The sequence below is a fragment of the Plecotus auritus genome, assembly GCF_963455305.1.
Source record: "Plecotus auritus genome assembly, chromosome: 12".
NCBI classification, from domain to species: domain Eukaryota; kingdom Metazoa; phylum Chordata; class Mammalia; order Chiroptera; family Vespertilionidae; genus Plecotus; species Plecotus auritus.
Window position 1 is genome coordinate 35084178 of NC_137778.1, and position 27828 is coordinate 35112005.

Here is a 27828-nt window from a genome sequence, read left to right on the forward strand (position 1 = left end):
TGCCTGGCCGGCAGGAAGTGTTCAATGAATGATGATGATGACTTTTAATATGTCAAATAGCAACACTGACAGTTTTGTGTAACACCTGCAGAGGGAACCAACTTCCTCAAGAACTCTTTTGTGACAACGTGCCATCGTCACACCGTAAGATGGCCTATGCCAACAGAGGACTTGGCAGGTCATGCCTTCCTGTCTTTCTGGGGCACCTCTCAGTTACCTTTACAGGCCCCAAGCTGCACCTGGTATGGTGGCCACATACATACACATACATGTTTTGTATCTAGAGAGAATCACATGTCAGGCGGGGCCATGGGTTTCCGGGCAGCTATTCAACTGGGAGGTTCTGGGGAAAAATCGGCTGCTGTACTCGAGCCGGACGTGCCTCCTGACAAGTGTCCAAGCAGCTGTGATGGTGTGAGGCTCAGGCACGGGGAAGGGGGAGACTCAGGAGGGAGAAAGGAGCAGGATGCCATCGGCTTATGCCATCCACCATCCACTCCCAGGCGGCCTACCCGGGTGCAAATGCCTCTGAAAACTCTGAATGGAACATCAATGCTTTCTTGGCAATTCTTGCTTCCTATGCACGTACTTCATCACTGCCCATGTGTCCGGCGCGGGTTTATCTAACCAGCCAGCCAGCCGGCCAGCGCTTACAGAGGGCCCGGTACGTGCATGGCACTGCGCAAGGTGTGGGGTCCGTGCACCTCGGCACCAGGCAGGGAAAAGCACGCAGGTGGCAATGGTGCTGGCACTCTGCAGAAAAATGAACAACTGGATCCTTAGGATGATCACGGAACCGTTTCCCACAAGTCGGTCTCTTTATTTCTTCTCACTCTGGAGAACAGACCCCAACAAATCCCTTCCAGTCAAAAGAGCCTCCTCCCTCCCAGAGGCCCCGTCCAGTCCTCTGCCAGTGCCTGTACCCCGAGGTATGCCTGGATCAATGCGGCAGGACTTCAAAGGGGCCCTCAAGTTGGGGGAGCAGGCAGCACTTTCTAAAAAAAAAAACCCGCTGGGGCTGTGATTCTGAGTCGGAGGGGGGAGGGGGCAAGAGGAGCAGAGGGGGCGCCGGGATCTGACAGCACCACACAACGCTCCAAGAATCAGCTCCAGAGATGAAAAACCTTCTCTGGGGCTGACAACATCTGTTTTATTTTGAAGGTTGCTAAGGAGAGTTCTAGCCGGGCCAACATTGTTCCAGTTCAGAACTTCAGAGCGAGTCTCTTGCGTGGGGTTCAGGAGGCAGGGATAAAAGCTGGCCAGATAAACCCCGCGCCTTTCGCTTTCAGATATCAAAGAATCACTTTGCTACCAGGGATGACGAACGCCCTGCCCAGTCTCGCTCCAAACTGGATGTACCTTCTGCTTACTCTCATTACTCGTCTTTTCCCTGCCCCCTCGATCCCCACTTGCCAACTCCCCATCTTTGCCAAATAAAGGCTTATTAGGAAGACACAGACCCACGAACCCATAAGAAGATTTCAAGGCAAAGGAAGAGCCAAGTATGAGCTGGGGGTCACACACACACACACACACACACACACACACACACACACACACGGCAGGAGGGTGCTTAGCATCAGACAAAGGAGGAAGTGACTTCCTGGCCTTTGAAGAGGTTTCGCTCCTAATAATCAGAGCCATGCCAAAGGCCTCCAGCCGGGCTCTGAGCGGGCGTGGGAGGCAGAGCTGGAGCGCGGGACGGGGAAGGGTCTGACTGGCAGGCCTGCTTCCATCCCTGTGATGAAGGAGGCGGACAGCGAGGCACACGCCACGCCACTCGACCCCATCCTGCCTAGGTTTACCTGTAATTAATTGCAGGACCGTAATAGAAACCAGGAAGAGTGGTATTTAGGACAGTAAGAGGTGGGGAAGACGACAGTGGTGAAAAAGAAAGGACATGACCAAGGTCTTCACATATATGACAAGCTGGTATACATGCGTGGCAAGGGGATCAACAGGTGACGGCGCACCGTGCCTGGGTGAGAGCCCACCAGGAGAGCTGGGGAAGCAGGAGGGCCCTTCTGTGTAACGGGTCCATCTGCAAGGGAAGCATTTGGTGATTCTAGGGCATTCAGTGAAAAAACACGTGTCCCATTAGCTGCAGAATTCTCTCTCTTGGCACGGGGCTTTGCTAGGGAGCACCTAGGAGCCAGGGAAGGATAGGAAGCACGCCGGCGGTCCCCCTGCACAATGGTCCGTTTCAAAGGGCCATTCAGCAGGGCCAGACCTTGCAAATCTCGACAAAAGGAAACTATCCTCTCAACGGAGGCCACATTATCCAAACATGGCCCTTGCCTGCCAGACGCTATTTCAGCCAGTTTTGCTTTCACCCCCAGCTTGGGACCTACCCCAGCCGCTCATCCTGGTACCGAGAACGCCAAGCTAGCATGCAACGCACAGCGCTCTAGCTCCTGATACCCCCGAGGAGGGACGACCCCAGGGAGGGTAGGAGCCACCCTCCAAACCACTCACCGAGCCAGGTCACATCCACGCCCACTGGGGCAGATGTGGCTTCGGCCACCTTGTGCCAGCTTCTGTTATGCCCCGGTACCCAGAGCGCCACGTGGCAGGAATAGTAGCCAGAGTTCTCTTTGCTAACATCTCGAACCAGTAAATGGTAGGAGCGAGCATCCACGTGACTCAGCGCCACGTGAGGAGAGCTGTGCACCAGGGAATCGCGGTCCAGCCGTGCCAACGTGTGGGGGCCCGGCCCAGCGCGGTCAGGCGTCCTGCTGAAGTACCACGTCACCTCGGGGCGGACGTCATCTGCGCGGTCGGTTGTGATGTTGCAGCTCAGGTCCAGCTCCTTGCCTTCAGCCACAGACACGTTCCTGCCCACGGCGGCTCGCAGGACTCGAAAACGAAAAGCAAGTACATCGTGATAATCTGGATAATGTTTGTCCCTTTCCCCTCCCCCGTCCCCTCTTTAGATCATTTCCTTTTAGGTTCCTATTTACGGCATTGAAGTTAGAGGGCTTTGTACAGTTGTAAATGCTGGAGAAATTTTTCTTAAATAAACTCATAAAGCATATCACATTTCCTTTTAATTCACAAAAATTTATATGCACTTACTATATGTCAGATACTGTTCTGAGTGCTTCATAAATAGAACTCTTCAAAGCAACCCTATGAGGTAGTCACTATCATTATCATCTCCATTTTATTGCTAAGGAAACTGAAGCACAGAGAAGGTAAGGAACTTGCCCAAGGTCACACAGCTAACAGGTGGTGGAGCAGAAATTCAAATCCAGGCTGCCTGCCTCCAGGAGCTCTGCTTTTAACTGATACACTACTGTGTGAAAAGAAGTCTGCTGAGCACCACACAACTAAAAGTATACTTTCTCCGTGTGTATGGTAGGACCTGGGTGTTTTTATAGAGACATGGCAGTTCTGTTCGGATTGGTACATATTATTAGTTGGGGACTGGGCATGGGGGTTGGGGACTAGAGGGTAGGAGTGAGGGCGAAACCATCTTTTGGGTGGAAGAGGGGAGAATCCTAAACAGAAGGACGGGGAAAGTGAAACCAGACTGTACGCCTCATGAATCACGTCTTCAAAATGCAACACACACAGCGCACCATTGACTCCATGAGACATACCTCCTTGAAGTTAAGCGTAAAGCCTATATTTTCAAACTAAAACAATGATTTTTGGGGTTACCCAAGCCGCCGCCCTCTCTCATCGGCGTGGACGATGAAAAGCGGCCTATATTTAGGAGAAGCGCTGGCGGGCTTGGAGCCACAGTCTGGAGGCAGCTCTGGTTTCAGCATTCCCCCGTCACAGCTTTTTACATGGAAACGTTTTACTGTATTTAGGGGGCTTTTGAAAAGAAGTTGAACATCTGTAATCAGAGTAGAAAAACATTTAACTCGTGGTAATGCTGTGGGAACAGCTGCTTAGATGATACATAGCCAACAGCTCCCAGGGGATGGGGGGGAGGGGGTGGGGCAGGAAGCACAGGCACAGTCCTGGTCCTCTACCAAGAGTTTTGCAGCTTCAACTGCTGTTGGAGGCAGCTCGCTGACCAAGGCCGGTGCCAGTTCCAACAGGACCAGCCCCACAGCCCATGCCCTCTGGAGTGAAGGGCTTTCCTGTGAATATTTCCAAAGCCTGACAACATTTCAAACGAGGGTTTCAGGCCAAGTTCAAGACCCACCTTGAGGAAGACAAAAAATGAGGTGGGCATAGTAATTAGACAAAGGAATTTCAGCCTCATTTCTCACCTCCACCCTCCAAAGTCTTCCTCCTCTCCAGGTAGGCCCTTTTATAGGAGCCAAGCGTAACGTGAGGATGACTTTCTTTTTATTTTATTTTATTTTATTTTATTTTTTTAAATATATTTTATTGATATTTTAAAGAGAGGAAGGGAGAGGGATAGAGAGTTAGAAACATCGATGAGAGAGAAACATCGATCAGCTGCCTCCTGCACACCTCCCACTGGGGATGTGCCCGCAACCAAGGTACATGCCCTTGACCGGAATCGAACCTGGGACCCTTCAGTCCGCAGGCCGACGCTCTATCCACTGAGCCAAACCAGTTTCGGCACTTTTTATTTTTTTAAAATATATTTTTATTGATTTCAGAGAGGAAGGAAGAGGGAGAGAGAGACAGAAACATCGATGATGATAGAGAATCATTGATTGGCTGCCTCCTGCACGGCCTCCACTGGGGATGGAGCCCACAACCCGGGCATGGGCCCTGACTGGGAACTGAATGGTGACCTCCTGGTAGCCATGCAGACTAGGAGCCAGTCTTTAGAGGAGTCAGTATATGGAAACTGTTGCCCTGAGTCTGTGCGGTGGTTTGAACCACCCCACGTACGACTGTGGTCAGAGACCCTGGGATACTGCTGAGCCCTGTGCCGGCCACCCGCTGCTGGAGGTAGACAACGGCTCAGAAGGGAAACGGGTGCATGGAGAAGTGGTCAGCCCAGCTGCGGGCTGTCCGCATGGAGTAAACGGTCTTAGGTTCAGCAGTGGCCAGAATGTCTCTTCAACTGTACCGTTCTCTGTGTAAAGGTCTCTGCAAGTGGCTAATACCTTGGCACACCACTGACCATTGTTCCCACATGTTCTGGATTGGAGGAGGGGGTCCCCTGTGGGAAACAGGAAGGATTCAGGCTGGAGCAAAAGGAAGCAGTTCTGAGGACTCGTAACGTAAGAGGAGACCGGTCACACAGCAGAGAACACTGTTGCCCGGGTGGCACAGCCCACTGTCCCAGGAGCTTTGAGCTGCTTATCACAGCGATGCAGGAAGAAGCCGCATGGACAGTGCAGGTGCCAACAACGAGAGAAAGAGCAGCACTCCAGTGCAGGTCAGAACCTGGGCTCCACAGAGAGTCTATGATGGATGAATGAGAAAAAATCCCTCTCTACTTTCCTACCTGAAATAGAGCATCTCCTCTCATGATGAGACTAAGCTACAACCCAGCGTAGTATTTCCTAGTTCTTACACCATCACTGGCCAGAAAGTAAGATCAAGTCTAAACTATCCATTCCCAGCAGCTCACCTGTTGGCTGGATCACCACGGTGGCCACATCCACGGCTTTTTCTTGGATTTCTTGCCAGGCGCCCTGCTCTTCGATCCACTCGCTGACGACGCACCGGTAGGTGCCCTGGTCGGCGGCCAGGGCCCGGTTCACGGAGAGGCGGTAGCCGTCGCTCCCCACGGTGTCCAGGCGCACGTCTCCGCCGTGGTAGCGCTGCTCGTAGCCGGGGCCCGGGTGTAGCCGACCCTCACGGGTGAGGGCCAGGACACGCTGCCGGGTGGCGCCGTGCCGCAGCTCCCACAGCAGCGCCAGGTGCGTGTGCAGCGGGGACGCGGTGGCGGCCTCACAGCGCAGCTCGAAGGGCTCGCCCAGGTGCAGGCTCAGGCTCCGGCCCAGGCCCGGGGAGGAGAGCGGGCTGGCGGCCACGTGCAGGGCGTCGGCCAGCACTGGAGGTGGGAGGGACAGACCGTCAGCGGAGCACCCGAGCCCCCGCCCCAGCAAGCACCAGCCACCTCTCTGGCCTTAAGCCAGAAGCCGGCTGACCAAGGACAGCTTCCTCCTCCCCTTCCCTGTGCTAATGCCCAGAAGGGCACGTTTTCCCATTGTCATTCATCTGTTATCTTAATTGACTTTCTCACTTGAAAATGAAAATAAAAGAGGGCCTAATAAGACCCCCTGGTAGAACAAGGGTGGTGGTGGTGATGAAAACTCCCTTTTGGGAGTTGGGCCTTGGGGACCTGCTTCTGCGTCCCTTCAACTACCCTTTACCCCCTCTGTGCCTTAGTTTCCTCATCTCTGAAGAGGGATGACAAGTGGACCTATCTCAGGAAGCTGAAGGGAAAGCGCCCTGGACAGCACTGGCCCTCGGCAATCACGGTGCAACCACTGGCCACAGTGGTCAGCTGTCACACACCCCTTTGTCAGGACCCAGGGCTGGAGTGTGGAGCGCAAAGGATCTCCCGAGACACCAAGTAGCATGATCCCCAGAGGGAGGCTGGGCAGGCGTGGCCTGGGCCTGGGCGCTGCCTGCGAGTGAGCAGAGTCCCGCAGGTGGGGAACCCGCCAAGGCAAACAGACACCTCAGCTCTCTGCGTGCGCTCTTCGGGCCCTCCCACCGGGAAAGGGGCTGGGCTCTTCTACAAGGAAGTTCGGTCAGTGCCGTTTTGGAAGGGAAGTGAGAGGGAGGGACCCAGAGGGGTGGGGGGTGCCTCTTCCCAGGGGCAGGGACAATCCCCGAGGCCTGTCTATGAGCTGGATGAGAGAATGCTCGCACACCACGACTCGTCATCTCTGGTTTTCCCCACCATTTCACACTCAGACACTAATGTGGTGTCTTTGAGAAGGGCCACTCAGGAAAACAGGATAAAACTTACAGATTTAGAAAGACCCATCCCTACTACAAAATGAATGTAATGACCTTCTAGTACATACACCCGTCTGTGATTTCGGATAACGTGACTCAGATGAACCAGTTTCAAGACCCAAGAGGCTGACGGCTAGGCCGATTCTGGACCACGTATGGCAGGTGCCACAGGTTCTCCCTGGGCAGCCAACCAGCCTCTTTTGTGGGCCCTCCCTCTGCTTTCAAAGACGAGGGGAAGCAAGGGTGCATCTGACCTAATGGAGGTGTAGCATGTGTGTGCTGACTACAAAAGCAACGCATTCGTTAGCTGCAATGCAGGAATGCCTTACAGGACATTTTCTCCAAAAAACATATTTAGGATTTTCTACAGGAAAAAGGAAGAGGTAGATTTGATGTTTTAATACCTTCATCATGGACAGGACTATTTTATCCCCTCATGAGTCAAATGGGGGAAGTTTCTGAGATACGGTAGGGTTCTACAAATCGTTACTGCGGGAATCAAGCCCTCTTGTTATGTCAACATGTAGCCTCTTCCACTTTCTTGATTGTTAAATACACTCCTACCCTGATATCAATTCTTTCTGGAACAAGGCAGGGCACAAATAAATGCATAATTAATAAAAATAACAACAATGTTTCTATTTGGCTAGCCCCAAATTAAAATTGTTTGTTCTTGCTCATTTACTAATTAGCTGTGGGATTTTAAGAAAGTAATTAACCTCTGCTCTCCCATTTCCTCATGTGTAAATTCAGGAAATATCCTGTCCTACCTTCTTCGTTGAATTCAGAGAACTGAATGTGTGAGTAAATCTAACAGGATTCGGAAAATGGGAAAAAACAAAACAAAAACATTGCCGAGCCCAGCCAATGAGGCTCAGTGATTGAGCATTGACCCACGAACCAGGAGGTCACGGTTCAATTCCTAGGTTGCAGGCTCGATCCCCAGTAGGGGGCCTGTGGGAGGCAGCCAATTAATGATTCTCTCTCATCATTGATGTTTCTGTGTCTCTTTCCCTCTCCCTTCCGCTCTCTGAAATCAATAAAAACATATTAAAAAAAAGAATAAGCATCATGTAAAAAAAAACACACACACACAAAAAAACATTGCCAATATACAAGGTGTGATGACCTGCACAGCCAGGCCAATCAGCTTGCCGAGCCCATCATAAGCGAGCAGTGACCACATCACTCTTTCTCGACATATAACCCATACAAGTTCAAGAACTAACAGGTGCTTCCGGGCACACAGGAGGACACGAGCTTTGAAGTATCTGTTATTCCCATCAGGCCAAACATTATCATCACGGCCATCAGCTTCTCGTCGCCAACCTTCACTGAATGCTTACTGTGTCACTGTTCTGTGGCTTTACACGTGCCATCTCCCTGTCCTCACCACCTTTGAGAAAGGCACTGTGACAGAGGAGGAAGCTGGTTAACGCACCCATGCCACATAGCTGACAAGTGGTAGAGCCAGTAAGTGACTCATGCAGTGCAGGCAACCTGGCTCGGAGCTGCGCTCCCTACCACCTGGCCCCCCTGCCTCTAACTCACCAGCCAGGGGATGGCCTAGAATCATAGTGAAGAGAAAGGACCCTCGGGGGCCAGGTGGCCCATCCCCTGCCTGTAATCAGATAAGATGCTATTACTCATCAGAGGAGGAAGCAGGGCCCCAGAGGTGTTACGTTGCTTGACAAAGTCACCCACAGCCAAGGGGCAGGGGAAAGCGTGGCCGCTGGCGTGGCGACCCCCCTTGAGGATGTACCTTTCACCTGCACTGTATCCTCATAGTTGCCCTGGACGGTGGCGTCCGTGCTGGGGGTGGAACACTTGTAGTGGCCTTGGTCCGAGGGCTGGACGTTCTTGATGTGGAGCTCCACGGCGTCATTGGCGGTGCGCCTCAGAAGGATCTCGCCCCTCTGCAGGCGCTCCCGGTACAGCTGGGCCCCGAAGCCCACCTCCCAGGTGCTGGCGAGCTCCACGAAGCTGCCCCCCGAAGACGAGAAGCTCCAGTCAAAGTTCTGCTCGCTGGGGCCGTCGTAATCGCTGACGTTGCAGGGGATGACCAGCTCGGTGCCCACCACCCGCACCAGGCTCCCGGCGGGGACTCTCACCACGCGCCCTCGACAAAGAGCTGCAAGGACAAGAGGAGAAAGGCACGTCTTGAATCCGGCCAGGCCTTCCTGTTAGCACACCTGTGGGCCCTCCTGTTTGCAGGCACATGGCAGAGCTGTGACACCTGGACAGCTGGGGAAATGGGGTCCTGTCTGTGTCCGTACAGAAGGAGCCATGAGCCAGGAGTGCACCCGAAATCAGTGCCTCTCACCCAAGTTTCCTAGGATTGCCGGGGAGGAAGACAAGTATTTAAAGTAGGCTAGCCACAGATCTGAAGAGCAGCTTCTTCCCTCCCGTTACTATGTAACATACCATCATTACCACTCACTGGGATGTAGAAATGGCTTAGGTTTTGTGGGAAAGAAAAGGAACACAGCTAATCAAGTATTTACACTTGTGCCCACCCCTGTATCAGCCCTCGTCCCCGGAGACCATTCCCTGGGGCTCCTGGGACTGATTTACATTGATGGATGTCAATTTTTAAATCCTACACCAGCCTGCTGATAAAATGATTTAACTCTGATGATCTGACATTGCCTATAAATTAATTTTAAAATATGACGACTCTACCAAGTATTAATTTTCTATTTTCTGGCTCATTTCCTTCTCCCTACTCTTTACCAAATGGGATGAGGATAGGAAAACACACAGAGGTGGGAGGAGGGAGGGAGGGAGGGAGGGAGGGAGGTAGAGAGAGAGAGAGAGAGAGAGAGAGAGGCTCGTCTGGCTGGTTGCTGGGCTGGGTGTTGTTAGGAATGCAGCCACTCGCCGGGGACAAGCCCGTGGACAAAGCCACGAGTTCACGGGCATTCCTGTGTGACCTTTGAAACATCTTCATTGCAGTGAAATTCGGCACGATTCCATACTGCATTTACCACCTGCGTTTAGCATTGCAACCCAGACCAAATGAACGGGCGTGACTCCTTCTGGATGCTCTGTGAATGAGACACGCAGGAGAAAGCACGGGCTCTGAAGTCAAGGAGACCCACGTTCACATCTGCGAGACCTCTCAGCCCGGCCTTCCCACGGTGAAATGGGGCACGAAGGATGCCATGAGTCCGTGAGATGAAATGGCGAGCTGAGGGCCCACCGTGCAAGCAGAGCTCGACAGAATGGGGACTACCCAGCAGCAAAGCCACCGTCACCACAGTTCACAAGGGAAGGGTGTCTCTTTTTCAATGTCATGTTGGAAAGGACCTGGCAATTCTGAATCTCCCTAGGAAGGCTTTCAGAAGTTCGTGTCAAGGGGAAGATCTTTAAGAGGCAACACAGCCTAGTGCTTAACCTCCTTGTGCCCAAGTTTCCTCATCTGAGAAATGGAGACAACAGTCACCACCCTCCCCCCACAGGACTGAGCTACACGGCACTCCCCACCAGGCCCACCTCGCGGTAAGGGTGTGTGATTATCGTCTGCTCGGCAGGCCGCCTCTAGAATAAGCCTGATCACATCATTGGCCTTGTTGCCTTGACAAGGTTTGCAAAGGAGTTTCCTAATGTAGAAATCGTTTCAGTTCCTATCCCTTGTCAAAAAGTTGACCAGGGCTGCCCGGCCGGTGTGGCTCAGTGGTTGAACATCAACCTAGGAACCAGGAGGTCATGGATCGATTCCCAGTCAGGGCACATGCCTGGATTGTGGGCTTGATCCCCAGTGCAGGGCGTGCAGGAGGCAGCCGATCAGTGATTCTCTCTCATCGTTGATGTTTCTCTCTCTCTCACTCTCACTCTCTCTCTCCCCCCTTTCCTCTTTGAAATCAGTATCCTATCTAATAAAAGAGGTAATATGCAAATTAACCATCACTCCAACACACAATATGGCCACCCCCCATGTGGTCAAAGATGGCTGCCCCCATGTGGACACAAGATGGCTGCCACAAGATGGCTGGCAGGGGAGGGCAGTTGTGAGCAATCAGGCCAGCAAGTGAGGGCAGTTGAGAGAGACCAGGCCTGCAAGGAAGGGCAGTTTGGGGCCGACTAGGCCTGCAGGGGAGGACAGTTGGGAGGGACCCAGGTCTGCAGAGGAGGGCAGCTGGGGAGAACCAAGCCAGCAGGGGAGAGCAGTTAAGGGTGACCAGGCTGGCAGGGGAGGGCAGTAAGGGGTGATTGGGCCAGCAGGGGAGGGCAGTTGGGGGCATCCAGGCCTACAGGGGAGGACAGTTAGGGGCGACCTGGCCAGCAGTGGAGGGCAGTTAGGGTGACCAGGTTGGCAGGGGAGGGCAGTTAGGGGTAATCGGGCTGGCAGGGGAGCAGTTAGGCATTGATCAGGCTGGTAGGGGAGTGGTTAGGGGGTGATCAGGCTGGCAGCAGAAGTGGTTAGGGGCAATCAGGCAGGCAGGCGAGCAGTTGGGAGCCAGCAGTCCTGGATTGTGAGAGGGATGTCCGACTGCCCATTTAGGTCCAATCCCACTGGCAGTTGGACATCCCTCGAGGGGGTCCCAGATTGGAGAAGGTGCAGGCTGGGCTGAGGGACACCTCCCACCCATGCACGAATTTCGTGCACCAGGCCTCTAGTCTATACTAACAAAAGGGTAATATGCTAATTGGACTGGACATCATTCCAGATGTCCTTTCTGATGAAGCTGGGGTCCTTTCTGATGAAGCCAGGGCCGGGGGGAAGCCAGCTCAGGTTCTGGGTGCCTGCCGGTGGCCGGAGGAGGAAAGCCTGGGTCCCACGTGCCAGAGGGAAGCCGGTGTCAGCAGCCGGGGGAAGGAAGGCCTACTCTTGCATGAATCTCGTTCATCAGGCCACTAGTATATATATAAAAAGTAGAGAATCTTAGTGTGGTGAATGCCTGGAGTAGGGGTGGGAGCAGGCTAGAAGAGGTCAATGGGGGGAAAAGGGAGATAACTGTAATACTTTCAACAATAAAGATAAAATTTTAAAAATAGTTGACCAGGATTGAGGACTGCCCCCAGGCACGAGACTATATCCTTGGTAGGGTCTCTATCTTTATTCTTAGTGACTGCAGCCTGGAAGACTGATTCAGCTCCTTGTGTCTCCAATCCTGCCTCCACATGGTTGCCATGCCACTTCCCTGGTCCAAAGTCTTCAGGGCTCCTTATCACCTACAGGACACAGTCCACCTTCCAGATGTCCCCACGGCGATCACCCCGTGTCCAGGTACCATCCCCCTCACCACAAGTATTGCCAACAACCTCCCAACTGGTCTCCTGGTTAACGGCTGACATTGTATGACATCATTGCTCTGCTCAAAACATTCCAGTCATTCCCCATTTCACTCAAATAAGTCAGAATCCTCCCAGAGGCCATCCAGACAAAACCTCACAACATCTGGCTCCCTCCACTATATTTCAGCCATGCACTCATCCTACGGTTTCTTGCACAAAGCAGACCTGCTGCAACCTCGGGACTCCTCAGTCCGGAGCCCTCCCTCTCGCTCTCAGCTTCTTCACCAGCTTCAGATCTTTATTCCAATGGCACCTTCGTAGGAAGCCCTTTGCTAACCACACTACAATCGCCCCGCCCCATTCTTCCTCCTGCCAAATTTTCTTCTCACATATCACTAATACACTTTATGTACGTTTATGTATTTTTACTATTACTTACAGTCTGTTTCCTCCCACTGGAATGTAAGTTCCATACGAACAGTGATTTTTTTTATTTTTATTTTTTGGCCTGTTTTGTTCACTGCTGAATGAATGCCAGTGCCTACTCCAGGGCCTGGTACATAACAGTTGTTCAATAAATATTTGCAAAATGAGTGGCTGAATGAAAGACATACAAGATCGTGCATGGTCTGGCCCATGGCTAGCACTCAGCTTCTTGTCCAACCATTCTCCTACCCCATAATGCTTATACTCCAACAAAACAAATGACCCTTCATTTTCTGGAAATGCCATGCTCTCATGTGCCCCGTGGCCTCTGCCTCGGTGCCTGTGTCAGCAATCTCTCAGCCTCTTGCAAGAAGCAGCGCTAGCGCCACCTCCTCGGTGAAGCCTCCCATCTCCCCTGGGATCAGCAGGCTCTCCTGCCTCCACGTTCCAGCTCAACCCGTGACAGCACCTCCGACGCTGGCTCTGTGATAGTGCCACTGGGAAAAGTGAAGCGGATATGAACAGATGCTTGAAAGATCAAATTCTAATCTGAAAACATATAAACCCGAAGCTGTGTCTTGCATGCAGAACTCAGCTGTCCCCTCAGCCATGCAAATCAAGATTTTAAATTCTGGTAACAGAATTTCAACGTACTACAAGCAATCTGGTGTTCAGCAGATTTCCTTTAATAGTGTTAAATAACAGCTAATAATATTTTAAAATAAATATAAACGGTAAAAAAATAAAGCATATGGCTTTTATTTCCGATCAAAAAAAAAAAAAAAAAACCTGCATAGCTACACATTGCCAATTTTTGTCAAAATCTCTTTTAACAGCTGATAACTGAGGGGAAAAGAATAAAACTTTCCTCTGCTTTTCTAATTTCTACCAGCATTTCAAATTGAGAGTCCCAAACACACTGCTATCTGAACTATTATTAGTCTAGTTCTTCATAAAATGTCTTTACTAAGTAATGATTTAAAGCTTTTCTTTATCACCCTTTAAAGTAACATTGAGGGTATTGTTGTATTGTTCAATGACACAAAAATCTGTATAATGAAGTTCCCTTAGAATTAAGTACTAGAGAAAAACACACCTATTAATGGGCCATTATACATTCTTTCCACAGAGGATAAGACTAACCAGTTGAGTACCTTTGATACTCAAGACAAAATAAGTTTTTTCTTCTTTTTTGGGGGGTAATCTTCACCTGAGGATATGTTTTCTCTATTGATTTTAGAGAGAAAACAAAGGGTGGGGGGAGGGGAGAAGGAGGGAGGGAGAGAGAGAGAGAGAGAGAAACATCAATGTGAGAGAGAAACATTGATCGGACACCTCCCCCTAGTGCCCTCCACAACCGAGGCTTATAACCTTACCGGGAATTGAGCCCACGACCATTCAGTGTAGGGACGGAGCTCCAAACAACTGAGCCACACCCAGGGGTACTGAGGCTTCTATGCCAAACCATTAGCCATCCCGATGACTAAGTGGCCCAGCACATGCAATGCCCTGATTAGGTCAGACTCTCTTTGATAAGTTTCAGAACCCTCCATTGCCTCCAAACTTCCGTTTTAAAGATTTCTAAGTTTACAAAAATAAAACCAAAATAGCCAAAACAAACAAACAAACAAAAAAGACAAAAAAACAACAACAACAAAGCAATACACTTGTTACTACTAATATCATCTCTTTTTTCTCTACGCCAACTTCCAAGTCCTGTGTTCCCCCAAACATATTGAAGTCATGTGTCCTTTTGTACCTTAGCTTCAAGGAAGTCTTGTCTAAATATGATGGTCAACAATGGAAACCACCCATAGTTTACATTTCTAATAATTACCTCCCTCCTCTGTCTCTACATCTTCCTCTGCCTCCCCTGCTGTCCTGTACTTGTGATATTTTTACTCTTCTTTTAAGGTTTCTATGGCATGTATATGTGTATTTTACTGCAGATTGCCTCAAATACTTTTTTGGGAAGATGGGGTAAAAATGATATAAATTTCAAAAGACCAATTATTGGGATTTCCACTTCCAGGAGACTTTGTCTATCTGCTACGCCAGAGTAACTTATGTCCGATCAACTCCGGCCCTGAGAACAACAACAAAATATGGATACATTACAAAAAAACAACAACAGATAACTGAATGCATTGGTAAACAAGCCAGGATCAAGGGGGCAAGATCACAGACCTGACAATGTCCATTGCTTTTTCGCTGGAGATTCACCCATTGTAAGAGGTATAGGTCAGAGACTAAGTCAAGTTAGTAGCTCAGAGCTGTCAGCACCTCATGGGGCCAAGAAGACAACGGAAGTGCAGGCCCACGAAGAAAGCCACAATGCGAGGAGTCAAGATCCGAGGGGAAGAGGCACCCGCCGGGGAATGAGCTGACCTGACTTTTCCCCTCGAGGAGACGAACATTATGAAAGCTACCTGGGGTGGGTAGTGGGGTGAGAGGGGCTGGGAAGGTAAGCACAAAGTAAATGCTAAGAGGCTAAAAGGTTAAGCAAAGTAATTACCCCAGACTTTCAATGACAACCCTGGAAGGGCTATGCCCTTGGAGTAAGAGTCAAGCTCAAAAACAACTAGCTCTCCTCCGTACTGAAATCCAGTCTCAAAGCATCTCAGTTCCTCACTGGGTTGTGGTCTTTCTTACTTCTTCTACTCCACAAGCCTAGCAGGAACAGAAAAAGCAAGTCTTGGGAAGAAGAAATCATGCAGAGCCTCTATCGTTTTTCAGTATTCAGTCATAACTTGCCAGACATTCCAAACGACAGGACCAAACGACGGAAAACGAAAGAGAAGAAAACAGATGACAGAAACAGACCCACAGATCCAGACACCGGTGTTATCAGACACAGACTTTAACTCCACTTAGTTTGCTAAAGAAAAAGACAAGGGGATTTCGTCTCTTAACTAAAACCTACTGAAATTCTAGAACTAAAAACATAGATGTAATATCTGAAATTAAGAGCTTGAGCCCTAACCGGTTTGGCTCAGTGGATAGAGCGTCAGCCTGCGTACTGAAAGGTCCCAGGTTCGATTCCGGTCAAGGGCATGTACCTTGGTTGCGGGCACATCCCCAGTAGGAGGTGTGCAGGAGGCAGCTATCTGTGTTTCTCTCTCATCGATGTTTCTAGCTCTCTATCCCTCTCCCTTCCTCTCTGTAAAATATCAATAAAATATATTAAAAAAAAAAAAAAAAAGAAATGGTACTACAAAAATAACAAAAAGAAATACTAAAGGCGGTTCTTCAAATAGAAAGAAAGGTAGTAGAGTAAGACAGGCATAAAGGGCAGAAGGAAGGATGAGTATGTGGGAAAGTCTACTGATTACTGATGCTATGCCACACCACCGGTAATGTCTCCTGGGACTTAAAATATATGCACAATTAAAATAGGTGACATCAACAGCACAAAAAGTGAGGGAAAGAGTGGAATCAATAGGGCCACCGGTAGACACTAAGTCCACAAAGCATGTTCTAATCCCTAGAATAACCATGAAAATGACAGAATGGATAACAAATAAACTAACAGAGGGCAGAGGGGCATGATAAAAAAAACAAAACAACACTTGATTAATCAAAGAATCCATTTCAGCTAAAAATCAGGTAAGCATCTCTTAAGTACTTACTTTGTAATTTGTTCACTTTGACTCATCATCAAATATCTGTCAACAATAAGTCTGGAATACTAATATACTGCATCTCCCTTAGGTGCCATGCACTGAGGTAGCAACTATTCATAATTCATCGTGATGAATCCACAGAACAGCACCATAAGGTAGGTCCTAGGATGCCACCTCTCTCATAGAACTGAGGAAACAGAGGACTGGAACGGAGACTCCGGGAAGTTAATCAACTTACCGAAGGTCATAACAGCTGTTAAGTGTGGAGCCTACACCCAAGTTTATCTGGCCTGTCTACACACCGCACAGGCAAGGCCTTCAACTGTGCTGCTGACATGAGCACCTCCTGTTGATTGTGTCTTTGCTCTGAGGAGGAAGGAGAAAAAGCTTGAAATTCCCTATAAAACGTTTCAAATTCTCCAAGGGCAATGGAATCAAACCGGCAGCAGAGTAACAGAAATGAGCTACTAAGAGAAGTATATATTCTCAAGATGAAGTAGGTAGACGAGAGAAACCGAGAAATGGGACTGTTAAAAATAACTTCCACGTTCTTCAATTTTTTTTTCCAATTTTTTTTTTTCAAATGGGAGATACTACCTTCGTTATTTTAAGCGAGACTAACTCTAACATCTCACACTTTCATCTGCAAAAAGAGGTAAAGGGAACTTTCTTCCAAAGCCCTGTAGGAGGGCTCTCGGCAGCTCAAGGCTCTGACTTTTCGGCGGTACAGATAATTAATAATCAAGAGGCCACTGTTTCCAGATGAACATCTGCCTACCTCTGAAGTACTCGCAAAGATAATGAAATGCCTCCGACTTTCTTCAGCCATGGAGAACGGGTGGGGGCAGGCCAGAAAAGTCAGGCACGTTTTCCAAGGTAACCTATTCCTGCAACGTTTCGTTCAATAAGCAGGATCGGCAACCGTGAGGCATCATTAAGAGAGACGAGCTAATAAAGGCTAAACGGAATTTATCTACCCTCTCCCACCCCCTCATGGTATCCATGGGAAATCGATTTTATTTCTTGGGTTATCACCCACATGATTCTAAATCAAGACCTGCAGAGTCCAGGCAAAGGGTTTTTGCAACCGCTCAAATTTTATCGTCTCGCCGAGCTGCCTAGAAGCAAACAGCCTGACTTTCCAATCTGAGCCGTTTGGAAAGATTGGCAGTTTTGAATCCAGGGGTCCAGGCAGAGCTGAAACACTGACATGAAAGAGCTCATGGTATTTCAGCTCGCCTTATAAAAGGACACCTGAGTCCCCTTGCCTGAAACCTTACCGGGCCTTGAAGAGAGACCGAAGGCCTATGGCTCTCCACGGGGAGCTCCCGGGCCGCTGCGAGCTAGAACTGAACACAGAGGTCAAACTTGTAAAGCTTTATGGAGCCTTTCTTGGCGTATCTGACTCAACTAATGAAAAACCTTTGTCTCTTCCCGTCTGCCACCGAGAGGCCTGGCAGGGAGGGACTGTGCCAGCTTCATCTAGACAGTCCCTAAGTGACGAACGTGCAGCAGTGTGCGCACCGAACAAGTCACGGCCAGCAGAGAATGCGCAATGAAGTCACCTATGGCAGGACTTCAAAATCCCATCTGAACGCAAATAGGTTCTACTAGAGCCGGCCTTATAATCTTTTTTTTTTTTTTTTTAAGGTTCAGCTAAGACCTCTCTGACATACATTAGACACACAGAATGCTACTCATTCAACAAACAATATTGAGCAAGCAGCCCCAGTGCCAGATGATGCCTGGGAGAGGCAAATCAGCCCCTGGATCTTCTTTCGAGGGACGTATGTGTGATGTGTTGAGGGTCAGAGGTGCACTTAGAAACTGTGAAATAAGGAAGGATATAAGGAACCAAAGAGAGGCACGAACCAGTGGCATGGAATTCAAAGTGAGGGTGTGCCCACCCAAAAGGATTAGTGAAAAGCTTCATGCATTGTCAACGTTTGAATTGGGCCTTTGGTTGGTGGGGGCGGGGAGGTTGGAAATACAGGCTGTATTTCTTTCCCGTGTTCTTCCCTTGGCTGAAACAAACAACCCAGCCCGTCTCTGCCCAACAAAACCTACTTAGTCCAGACGTAATGCGCTCATGCGCATCCACCTTACAGAAGCCATTCCTGATCCTCCCCCAGGCTCAGTCCCAGCCCAGGTGGAGTTCAGAATGTGCCCGCTGAGGGTCAATGGGCACGGCTGCCAGGATTGCCCGGGCATGTCTGCCTCCCTTGCTAGACTGTGAGCCCCTTGAAGGGGCAGATGGCTGGTTCCCTGCTCATCGTCACATTCCCAGCCCAGCGACATGCCTGGTGATGTCATGACTGTACGAGCTTCTGCAAACTGGAATCGATCCCGGGTTCCTCACCGAGGTGGGTTAGAACAGGAGTCATTAGTCTCATGTATATGAGAAATGGCTCCTCCTCAATGCATTTTCAAAGCTCTTTGCTAAGCTCATCACAGAAAGTGAGGAGCGTGTGGTGAGAGAAACAGACGTCAGTCCAGAGAGCAGTTCTCAGTACCCCGGAAGTGACGCAACCTCAATGTTCCAAACCCCAAATTTCACCCCGTTAGTTTTATTATCACTCTTCTTTGGGGCTTGAGAGCCAATGAGCTGGGTGCTAGATCTTACAAAAGATGTTCCCAATCCAGACAGGTCCCTAAAGCCCAAGAATGGATATATAGGTAGAGAGAAGACACAGGCAGTGATACAAATAGGTAGGATTACGTCGGTCACCCTACCTAGTCTGCAAGAGCCCCTTTGTCTAAACTAGCCCAGAATGTCCTCCTGTTCTCTAAGCGTTCAGCACGTTCCCCTAACGATCCCTGGACACTTCTGCGATGCCACCACGGCTCTTCCCGTGTAAGTCACACCTCCACATCTAGACCGCGCCTACAGGACTCGAGGGGCTGTCCTCGTGGGCCCGGAGCTCTGGGATAACATCAAGCGCGGCGCTGAGAATGACCAGAGGTAATGAACGAGGCAGCCCGCACGAACAGGCCCATGTGCCGGCCGCAGCATCACGGCCCCTTCCCTCCATGTGGCCAGAGCCGGCTGCTGCTACGACAGTGAGGACCAGCAGGAGGGCTGCGGTCCGGAGGAACTGAGCCACAGGGCCCTGGGCACGCGCTGGACCTGAAGACGTCTGCTCCTCCTCCCCATGAACCACCGAGGGAGGCCCATAAGGGAGTGGAGCCAGTGGGGATGGGAGAGGCTGTGTCACCCGCACAAAGCGAGGAAGGGGTGGAGGGAGAGGAGAGACAATGAGGAGAAGCCATGAGTCGTTTGTCTTTCCCAGGAGCTGCCGAGGAAGAAGCCGAGGAAGTACGGAGACCGTCTCAGCCCTGTGTTCATGGCAGACTCCATTTTCTCCTACCCGGCCCCACAAATACACGCCTTAGGAAGGAAGTGACCAGCAATCCTTTCGGAAATACTAACAAAAGGACAGTAAGCGCACCTTCCGAAGAGAGTAAGGACACATCCTAACCTCAGCCCCCTTTATGACTTAAGGCCCACGATTTTATATACAGACTTCATATACGTCACATATTGTATGTATTACCGACGTGGAAGTATATATGAGATAAATTAATGTAGAAATGAATCTCCTTCAAAGACTTGAATTCCTAGGCATCGAGATAAAAACAGACATGGTCCTGTGGTCAGGGTGCTTACCCTCGGGGCTAGGAAGACCAGCACTCACCCTAACAGTCAGAGCATTCCAGTCCACGGCTGTGCGCCGAAGGCACGCGGCTCAGTGAGCCCACGGCTAAGGAACTGGCACAGGCTGGTCCGTGCCACGGGCAGCAGCACCGGGCTCAGAACGGGTCCCCCCGTCTCCCGGAAGTGAAGCTTGACTTCAGTTCCCAATGGAAACCGTTTCGAGATAAATCAAAAACAAAAGAGGGGCAACTCGGATGTAGATTATCCAGTCGTGTCCAAGGACACGGGATGAGGGGCACTTGGGAAAACGTCAAGGAGTTGTCAACATGTGACTGTGTGCTCAGTTCCCACACTTGTGTTTTGTTTTTTAAATATATTTGCACTGCCGAAACCGGTTTGGCTCAGTGGATAGAGCGTCGGCTTGCGGACTGAAGGGTCCCGGGTTCGATTCCGGTCAAGGGCATGTACCTTGGTTGCGGGCACATCCCCAGTAGAAGGTGTGCAGGAGGCAGCTGATCTGTGTTTCTCTCTCATCGATGTTTCTAGCTCTCTATCCCTCTCCCTTCCTCTCTGTAAAATATCAATAAAATATATATATATATAAAAAAAAGAAGTTTTAAATATATTTGCACTGATTTCAGAGAGGCAGGACGAGGGAGAGAGAGAGAGACAGAAACATCAATGATGAGAGAGAATCATGGATCGGCTGCCTCCTACACACCCCACCCTGGGGATCCAGCCCGCACCCCGGGCATGTGGCCTGACTGGGAATCGAACTGTGACCTCCTGGTTCATAGGTGGATGCTCAACCACGGAGCCACGGCGGCCAAGCTCCACGCCTCTTTGTTTTGAGGTCCAAATGCCTTCAGGGACCATGCTGGACAGAACAGCAAGCTTGCCACCATCGTTGCTGTTTTCTTAGGACCAAGCTCCCATCCTCCCATGGTAACTCCCTTAGGCCTGGGGTCCCTGAGGGGACACCTGGGCAGTAATATACCGCCTTGAGGTGTGGGAGCAGGGCTAGCTCCCCGGTACGGAGCCAGGAAAGACACGAAGCTTTCGGGACTCATCCTGTTGTTTCAGATGCAGCTTACTTGTGGGATAAATTGTTATTAAAGTGGGACCCTGATGAATAGACCACAGGATTGTAGAGAGCTCGTTTCCACAGAAAACCCATCCAAAATCCCCTGTTCTTCCTCTGAAACGTACCCGGGCCTCTTACCAGGTGATAGTCCTTAGAAGAAATGCTCTGATCAACGACCTAAGGGGAACATCAGTAATTGTTTTATGAGCCATTTTCCTTGTAAGAAACAACCAAAAATAGGATTATGGCCTGATGCATCACCTTAATTGAGCAGGCGAGCTTCCTGCTAGCCCCGGCAGACCGCACCCGCCTCGCCAGTGCGCATGGGCTCTTGGCTGCTCTGTGGGCGCTGACGACACCTTGCAGGGTGACTGCTCACCTCCTTCCTCTCCGCCAGCCTCCCTCCTCAGAGTTCAATACATCCCCGGAGTCTCTCTCACTGTTCCAGCTAATCCCCAGCTGGGACACCAGCCCAAACACACGGATCTACTCCTACCTACCACGGGTCATTTCTGTACCTGCAATGCTTTTCCTGCTCCCGGCTCAAACCACTTCCCAGTCCCGCCTGCTCCATGAAGGGCCTTCCTTACTATCAGCCCCAGGCCTCCGTTTCACCCCCATAATCCCGACAGCCCCATATGCACAGCTCCCTAAAAATGCATCCGCTCGGATGTGAAACAAGCACCAGAGGCCCATTCTGCTGTTCAGTATAACCGGACTGCATTTCCTAATTCCTTCGTCGTCTCCCAGTGTCGGGAACGTGGCAAAGGCTCCCTAAATGCTGCTCAAGTACTGAAAACTAAGACCACCAGGACACGGAGGAACGTCGCGCACTGCAGCCTCGGGTAATAGCGGGGCATCCATTTGTGACTTTGAGCGACATGACTCAGCGCCCACCCCGTGCCAGGCGCTGGGCCAGGCGCTATGCTTGGTCTTCACTTGGAACTGGCTGTATGGATTTGTCCGTCAGAGATGATGGACTATAATGCCTTCTAATAAATAAGAAAACACTGGACGTGCCAGGCTTCAGAAAATGGAAAAATGAATAGCTATGCCAAAAGCTGTTTTGTTTTTAACTCCTCTCTGCAGCCTAAGCAAAGCAGCAGTACCCTGGACAGACACCAAACCAGCCGGTCTTTGGTGCCCAGGACATCCTGGAGGGGCAGAGCACTTGGAAAGCACTGGCCACCCCTGCACCCCCAGAATGGCCAAAGGCGGAGAGCCACGCCAAACACAAAACACAGCCGGGCACGCTCTTGGAGAGGGTTCCTAAGAAGCCGCGAGAACATCTGCATCCACTGGTCAGCATCGGGCTGCACCTCGACGTAGCCGGGTGCGCTGGCGACTGGGTTTGCAAGCACGGGTTCCCAGCAGAACGGAGGTTTTCCCGGCTGGATCCCTTTGGTTGTCATCGCCTCCAACACCATTTTGAACCTTCCCCGTTCAGACTCAGAGATAAAATGGGAGAAAGTCCCCAAACACCTGCAGCACGTTTCTTAGCCAATTAAGACCACTGGTGGGAGACATCTGCACTTCACCTCCCCTGTCCTTGAGGAGACACCTGGACACACCTGAAGTTATCTGTCTTCTCGCCCTGGCTGGGTTTCTCAGTGGTTAGAGCACCAACCTGCAGGCTCAAGGATGCAGGGGTCCTCAAACTTTTTAAACAGGGGCCAGTTCACTGTCCCTCAGACCGTTGGAGGGCCTGACTATAGTTTAAAAAAAAAAAACTATGAACAAATTCCTATGTACACTGAGGGCCCGGGACGAGTCAGCTGCTAAGCAGGACAGGCAGTGGCACCCGGCGGGCCGGATAAATGTCCTCGGCGGGCTGCAGTTTGAGGACCCCTGATCCACAGTTTGATTCCAGTCAAGGGCGCGTACCTCGGTTGCAGGCTCGATCCCCTGTCCCAGTCAGGGTGCATGCGGGAGGCAACCAATCGATGTGTCTCTCTCACATCAATGTTTCTCTCTCCCCCCCCCCCTCCCTTCCACTCTCTCTAAAAATCTATGGGGAAAATTTCCTTGAGTGTGGATTAACAACAACAAAAAAGAGAGCTTATCGGGCATCAACGTCTGCCAGGCTCTTCCGTGGACTCGAGGGCCACATGTGGAAGAAAACCCAGTCCCGCTCCTGCGGGCTGGGCCTCGGTTACTCACCCCCAGCTTACTCACGGCCGATGTCCTCAACAAAACTTGCCCCAAAGTCAGTAATAAAAAACAGTCTGTCTCCTAGAAACGCCTTGCTGGCTCTATCGTTTCTTTGACCTTTCCCAGAAGTCCGCCTGCAAGCGCGGTCAGCCTGGTGGTGGGGACACCTCCGTAGCCTAGAGAACCCTGGGGGTGGGGAGAGATGCCGTCTCCCAGCACAGGGACTGGGCTGGAAGGAGGAAGCAGCTGCTGATAGTGACAGAATGACAAACAATTCCCAGAGCCCTCCGAGGCCCCCGCCCGGTTGTAGAGAGGTGCCAGGCAGGTGAGAGATAAGGAGCACAGGCTGCAGACGGGAGGGAGGGAGGCTGGGGAAGATGGGCCAGGAGCCAGGGCTGGACCAAACAGCCCATATGGCCCACAGCAGGGGTCAGCGTGGACTCAAAGAGTTCTGGAGATGGAAGGGGACCTTTGGGGTCGGCTGCTGGTCCAGCCCGTGACGTTCCAGAGGCTAAGAGCTATTTTTCAATGCGTCCAAGGTCACAAAACTAGTGAGTGGAAGATCCAGGGCCAGAATCCAAGCCTCCTGTTTCAGAATACGAGGAAACAAATGTTCTCACATTGTGGCTAATTGTATCAATTCCTTTCTAGGTTTGCAAACATATGTTTGACTCTGAATAGCTAGACTAATGAAGAGGTGGAGCAGGGTGCTGCGGTTATGAGCTCAGATCTGGACCCCGCCTACTGGGTTTAAATCCCACCCAGCAGCTCTGCCGCTAACTGAGTGACCTTGAGCAGATTCCTCCACCTCTCTGTGACTCAGTTTCCTCATCTATCAAGTAGGGGCAATAGTATTGACCTCGAGGGGTTTTGAAACCTACTAAATGAGTTAATATATGGAAAGTGCGGTGTCTGGCGTAATGTAAGAGCTATGTAAAAGGTAGGAAGGAATTTCTTAGGGAGGTTGGTTCCTCCTCAGCACACCTGTCCCCAAACCCCAGCTCATCTTAGCCATACCTTTCCCCTACAATACCAGGGACTGATGCTTCTAAAAAGTCAGACCACTATCTCCTAATCTGCTCAGACCCAACCCAGTCAGGTATTAAGAGACACATTGGCCAAAAGGACATGAGAGGTGAAAACTCTGGATGTTTATCTTGGCTCCTGCCCGCCCAGCCTACTACCCCTCCGATTCCTCTCCCAAGACCCTGGATGCAGACATTGCTTCTTTTGGTCCTGACCGCCTACCTTCCTGGCCCACCCACTCCCTTGTGCCTCTGAATATGCTTTTTCACCCTCATCAATGCCCTCTGGCCCTTCAAACCACCTGCCATTTATCAGCCCTTCCAGCCTCACTCACCTGCCTCTCCCACCTGGACTCCTTGGCCAACCGTCTCCATGAGGCAGCTCCCTACAGATTCCTGCATCCTTCATCCTTCCACCCTGATGGCATGGAGAGACCACACCATGCGATCCTGGGCTGCCAAACCTGGTGGGATCAAGTCAGGGAACCAGGCTGGCTGCCTGCACCACAGACCTAAGCCGACCCATCCTCATGGCTAAGTGAATGGCTCCCCATTCCCACGGAGCCCACCCACACTCCTCTCGCTCTGACTCTGACCATGGCCTTGGCCTCACAGTTCGCCCGGGAAGCCCAGGCCACCAAATCATCTGTGTGTCAAGCACTCATCCAGACCAGGGCACCTCAAACTTTAGCGATCGTTCGAATCCCCCGGGGATCTGCTTACAACCTCTCACTTCCCTCCTCTTCAGTCGCCAAATCCAAGGCTACTCTTTGTCTTGATCTCTCTGACTTTACAGCAGCATTTGACCAATCCTTCTTTAACAAGGATTAAATTACACTCGATCTCTGCTCACACTCATCTCTGCTTGGCCTCTACCGAGTGCTCTCCTGTTTCTTCTGCCATCCTCTGGCCACTCCTTCCAGAGCTCTTCCTTCCATTTCCTGTTCCCCAGCAGGCATTCCCAAGAACTTGACCTTGACCCTCACCTCCGTTATCCAGGTGGTGCTGCACATTCTGGCAACAACACCAACCACAGGTCTGGTGCATCCTGCCCCACCTTGGAGGGAAGATATGAGTCAGCTCTGTTCATGGCAGAATCCCCGGCACTCGGGACAATGCCTGGCCAGGGTTAGTGAACACTCTCAGTATTAACTGAGTGAATCAATGACCACTCTCCAGGTCACCGAGCTTCTCAACATCCATCCTCAAACAGCTCATATCTCAAGGCCAGGTTGGGGCTAAGGGCTGTGATTCACCAGGTAAAAGACATAACTGCCAACCTCCATCAAATCACAGCACACACAGGAAGTGAGCACATCTGTATGGCTCTTGGGGTAACCACAGTGTCTGGTTTAGGGGCAGCTCTGACCTGTCAGCTCTGGGGGCTGAAGGCATCGGTAGTGGGACACAAATACAACCCGCCTGAAACCCTTGCAGGTCCTTACCAAGGCACAAAAGCCGGGAAGTCCTGGCCCAATCCAGTTCTAACTAAAAACGAGGAAGAGCCATGATCAGGATGTTCTTGGCTTGGTGTCACGTGTAGCACCTGTGAAGTAACCGTCTGTCTGCACACTGCCTCTGTTTTATTAGGATTCAAAGGTTGCAACCATTCTGAAATGTGCCCTGAACCCTTAAGCATGGTTCTAAGCCAGACTCCTCCTAGACCAGCCAGAGTGTTTCTCCATCCCCTGAATTATACTGAGTGATGTAAACGCTTTCACATTCCAGCTGCTTAGAAAGGTGCGAGGCAGGACGCAATTAAGGTCCCAGCGCATCGTATTTAAACTTGAATCATGCTGCTTAGCGACTCCATAATCTCCCACCAACACTCAGGGAGCATTGTGGCGAAATCAGCATTCGAAGAACGCAGACGTGTACACAATGTCATTATCTCCCGTCTACGCACTGGCCCAGGGCAGCAGCAGCGACTGGGTCTAATCCCGTTGCTTCCCAAAGACTACAGTTGGTGTGGGGGGAAATCTTCCAAGATCTTAAAAAACCACCGGCTGTGCCAAATGCAGCACTTGGCCTTTTCCAGAAGATAAATTATGGAGAATTTTTGCCAGTTCAAGTTATTTTCCCAAAGCAGAGTGTCAAATGGCCTTGCTATCCTGCCTTTAAGAAACCAATGCAATTAAACAGCAGAGCTATAAAATGCCCTGACAGCTCCCCCACCCCAACTTCGCTTGATAAAGTGAGATGCAGTCACACACTGACAGACGAGCGCACACCTTATTTAACTGCCAGACACAGCGCCGGTATGAAAACCAATGTTCGATTTCCGGGGTTAAAATCCGCTCAGCACTCCGTCACTAAAACAGAATAGCCATATACACGCGGACCAGCCCGACTGCCTTGTAAGGAATGAGCACTGACGGTGAGAGTCCCTATTCAGCAGGCTAATAAGAATAATTAGAGCCAGGGCAGGCATTAATCAGCTTGGCAGATACAGGAATTCTGTTAACAAGGCTAAAATGAGTGCCAAGGAATCTCTGAAGGCCACAGCACTTCAAAGACTGCTAGGCGGGATGAATGCACGAGGGTTCCTCCTGCCAGGCTTCCTGCTTCAGCGCTTTCTGGAGAAAGCTGCCTTTCGGTCCCTGTCCTCGGAGGAGGTGTGGTGACCTGCCATGGGGTTGCAGGAATTGTGTCTGGGCGGCGCTCACCCCAGACCCTGTTATTTTTAACCACACGTTTGCTTTCAAACACCACTATCACCCCTTTCCACCTAAACTAACCTCAAGAAATACACAGCATTAGGTGATGGGGCCCATGGGCCAACTTCTCCTTAGCAGAGTCAGCATGGAGTCCCGGGAGGACTCCGGACAAGTGCCTTCACTTCTCTGGGCGCCAGTCTCCTCACTTGGAATATGGAGGAAAATAACGGTACCTTTTCCTCCAAGTACCGAGGATTAAATAAGAAAATACATGTAAGAGCCTGATGCTTGTCTGCATGCACTATGTCAGTAGCTGCTATTGTCACTCTGTGCCTGTATAGGTGCAGAGCCCTGTGGAGAAGCTCTGAGAGAGAACAAGCAGAACATTCAGTACACGGACCCAGGTACCTTACACAGGAGTGCTATGCCTGGGCAGTGGGAGGGTGGGCGCTTTTTTTTTTAACCTTATATCCTTTATAACTGACACAGAGACTGCTCGCTGTCCTCCCAAATCTGTGCTTGTCGTCTTCCATAGTAGCTGGCACACGGCTGCCAGGCGACTCTGCATGTGTCAGCTTCCCTTGCAGCTACTGAATTCAAAGGAACGGAATGTGTGCAGAAATGATGGGTGCCACTTCCAAGCTTGGCCGTGAGGCCTCCATGGACTCCTCCATGCCCTTTTCCCCTTTATGGGGCTGGAAAGACGGTGATGACAACCAAAGGGACCTTAGAAACTACCGGTTGCCCTAGCTCCGTGGTCGGCAAACTGCAGCTCGCGAGCAACATGCGGCTCTTTGGCCCCTTGAGTGTGGCTCTTCCACAAAATGCCACGGCCTGGGCGAGTCTATTTTGAAGAAGTGGCATTTGAAGAAGTTTAAAAAATTTGGCTCTCAAAAGAAATTTCAATCGTTGTACTGTTGATATTTGGCTCTGTTGACTAATGAGTTTGCCGACCACGGCCCTAGCTGATTTGGCTCAGTGGATAGAGCGCCAGCCTGTGGACTAAAGGATTCCAGGTTCGATTCCGGCCAAGGGCACATGCCCAGGTTGCAGGCTCGATCCCCCCAGTAGGGGGCATGCAGGAGGCAGCCAATCAATGATTCTCTCTCATCAT

At 50.7% G+C, this 27828-nt stretch overlaps 1 protein-coding gene across 1 annotated transcript in view; it reads right to left on the reverse strand.

The window, feature by feature from the left end:
• The window catches only part of PTGFRN (prostaglandin F2 receptor inhibitor), a 51674-nt gene that overhangs the window by 19977 nt on the left and 3869 nt on the right, over positions 1-27828 (reverse strand). Inside the window, exons 2-4 of the mRNA XM_080649310.1 lie at positions 8618-8986; positions 5513-5938; positions 2476-2856 (exon numbers count right to left, since the gene is read on the reverse strand). Coding sequence (XP_080505436.1) covers positions 2476-2856; positions 5513-5938; positions 8618-8986 — 1176 coding nt within the window. The remainder of the gene's footprint in view (positions 1-2475; positions 2857-5512; positions 5939-8617; positions 8987-27828) is intronic.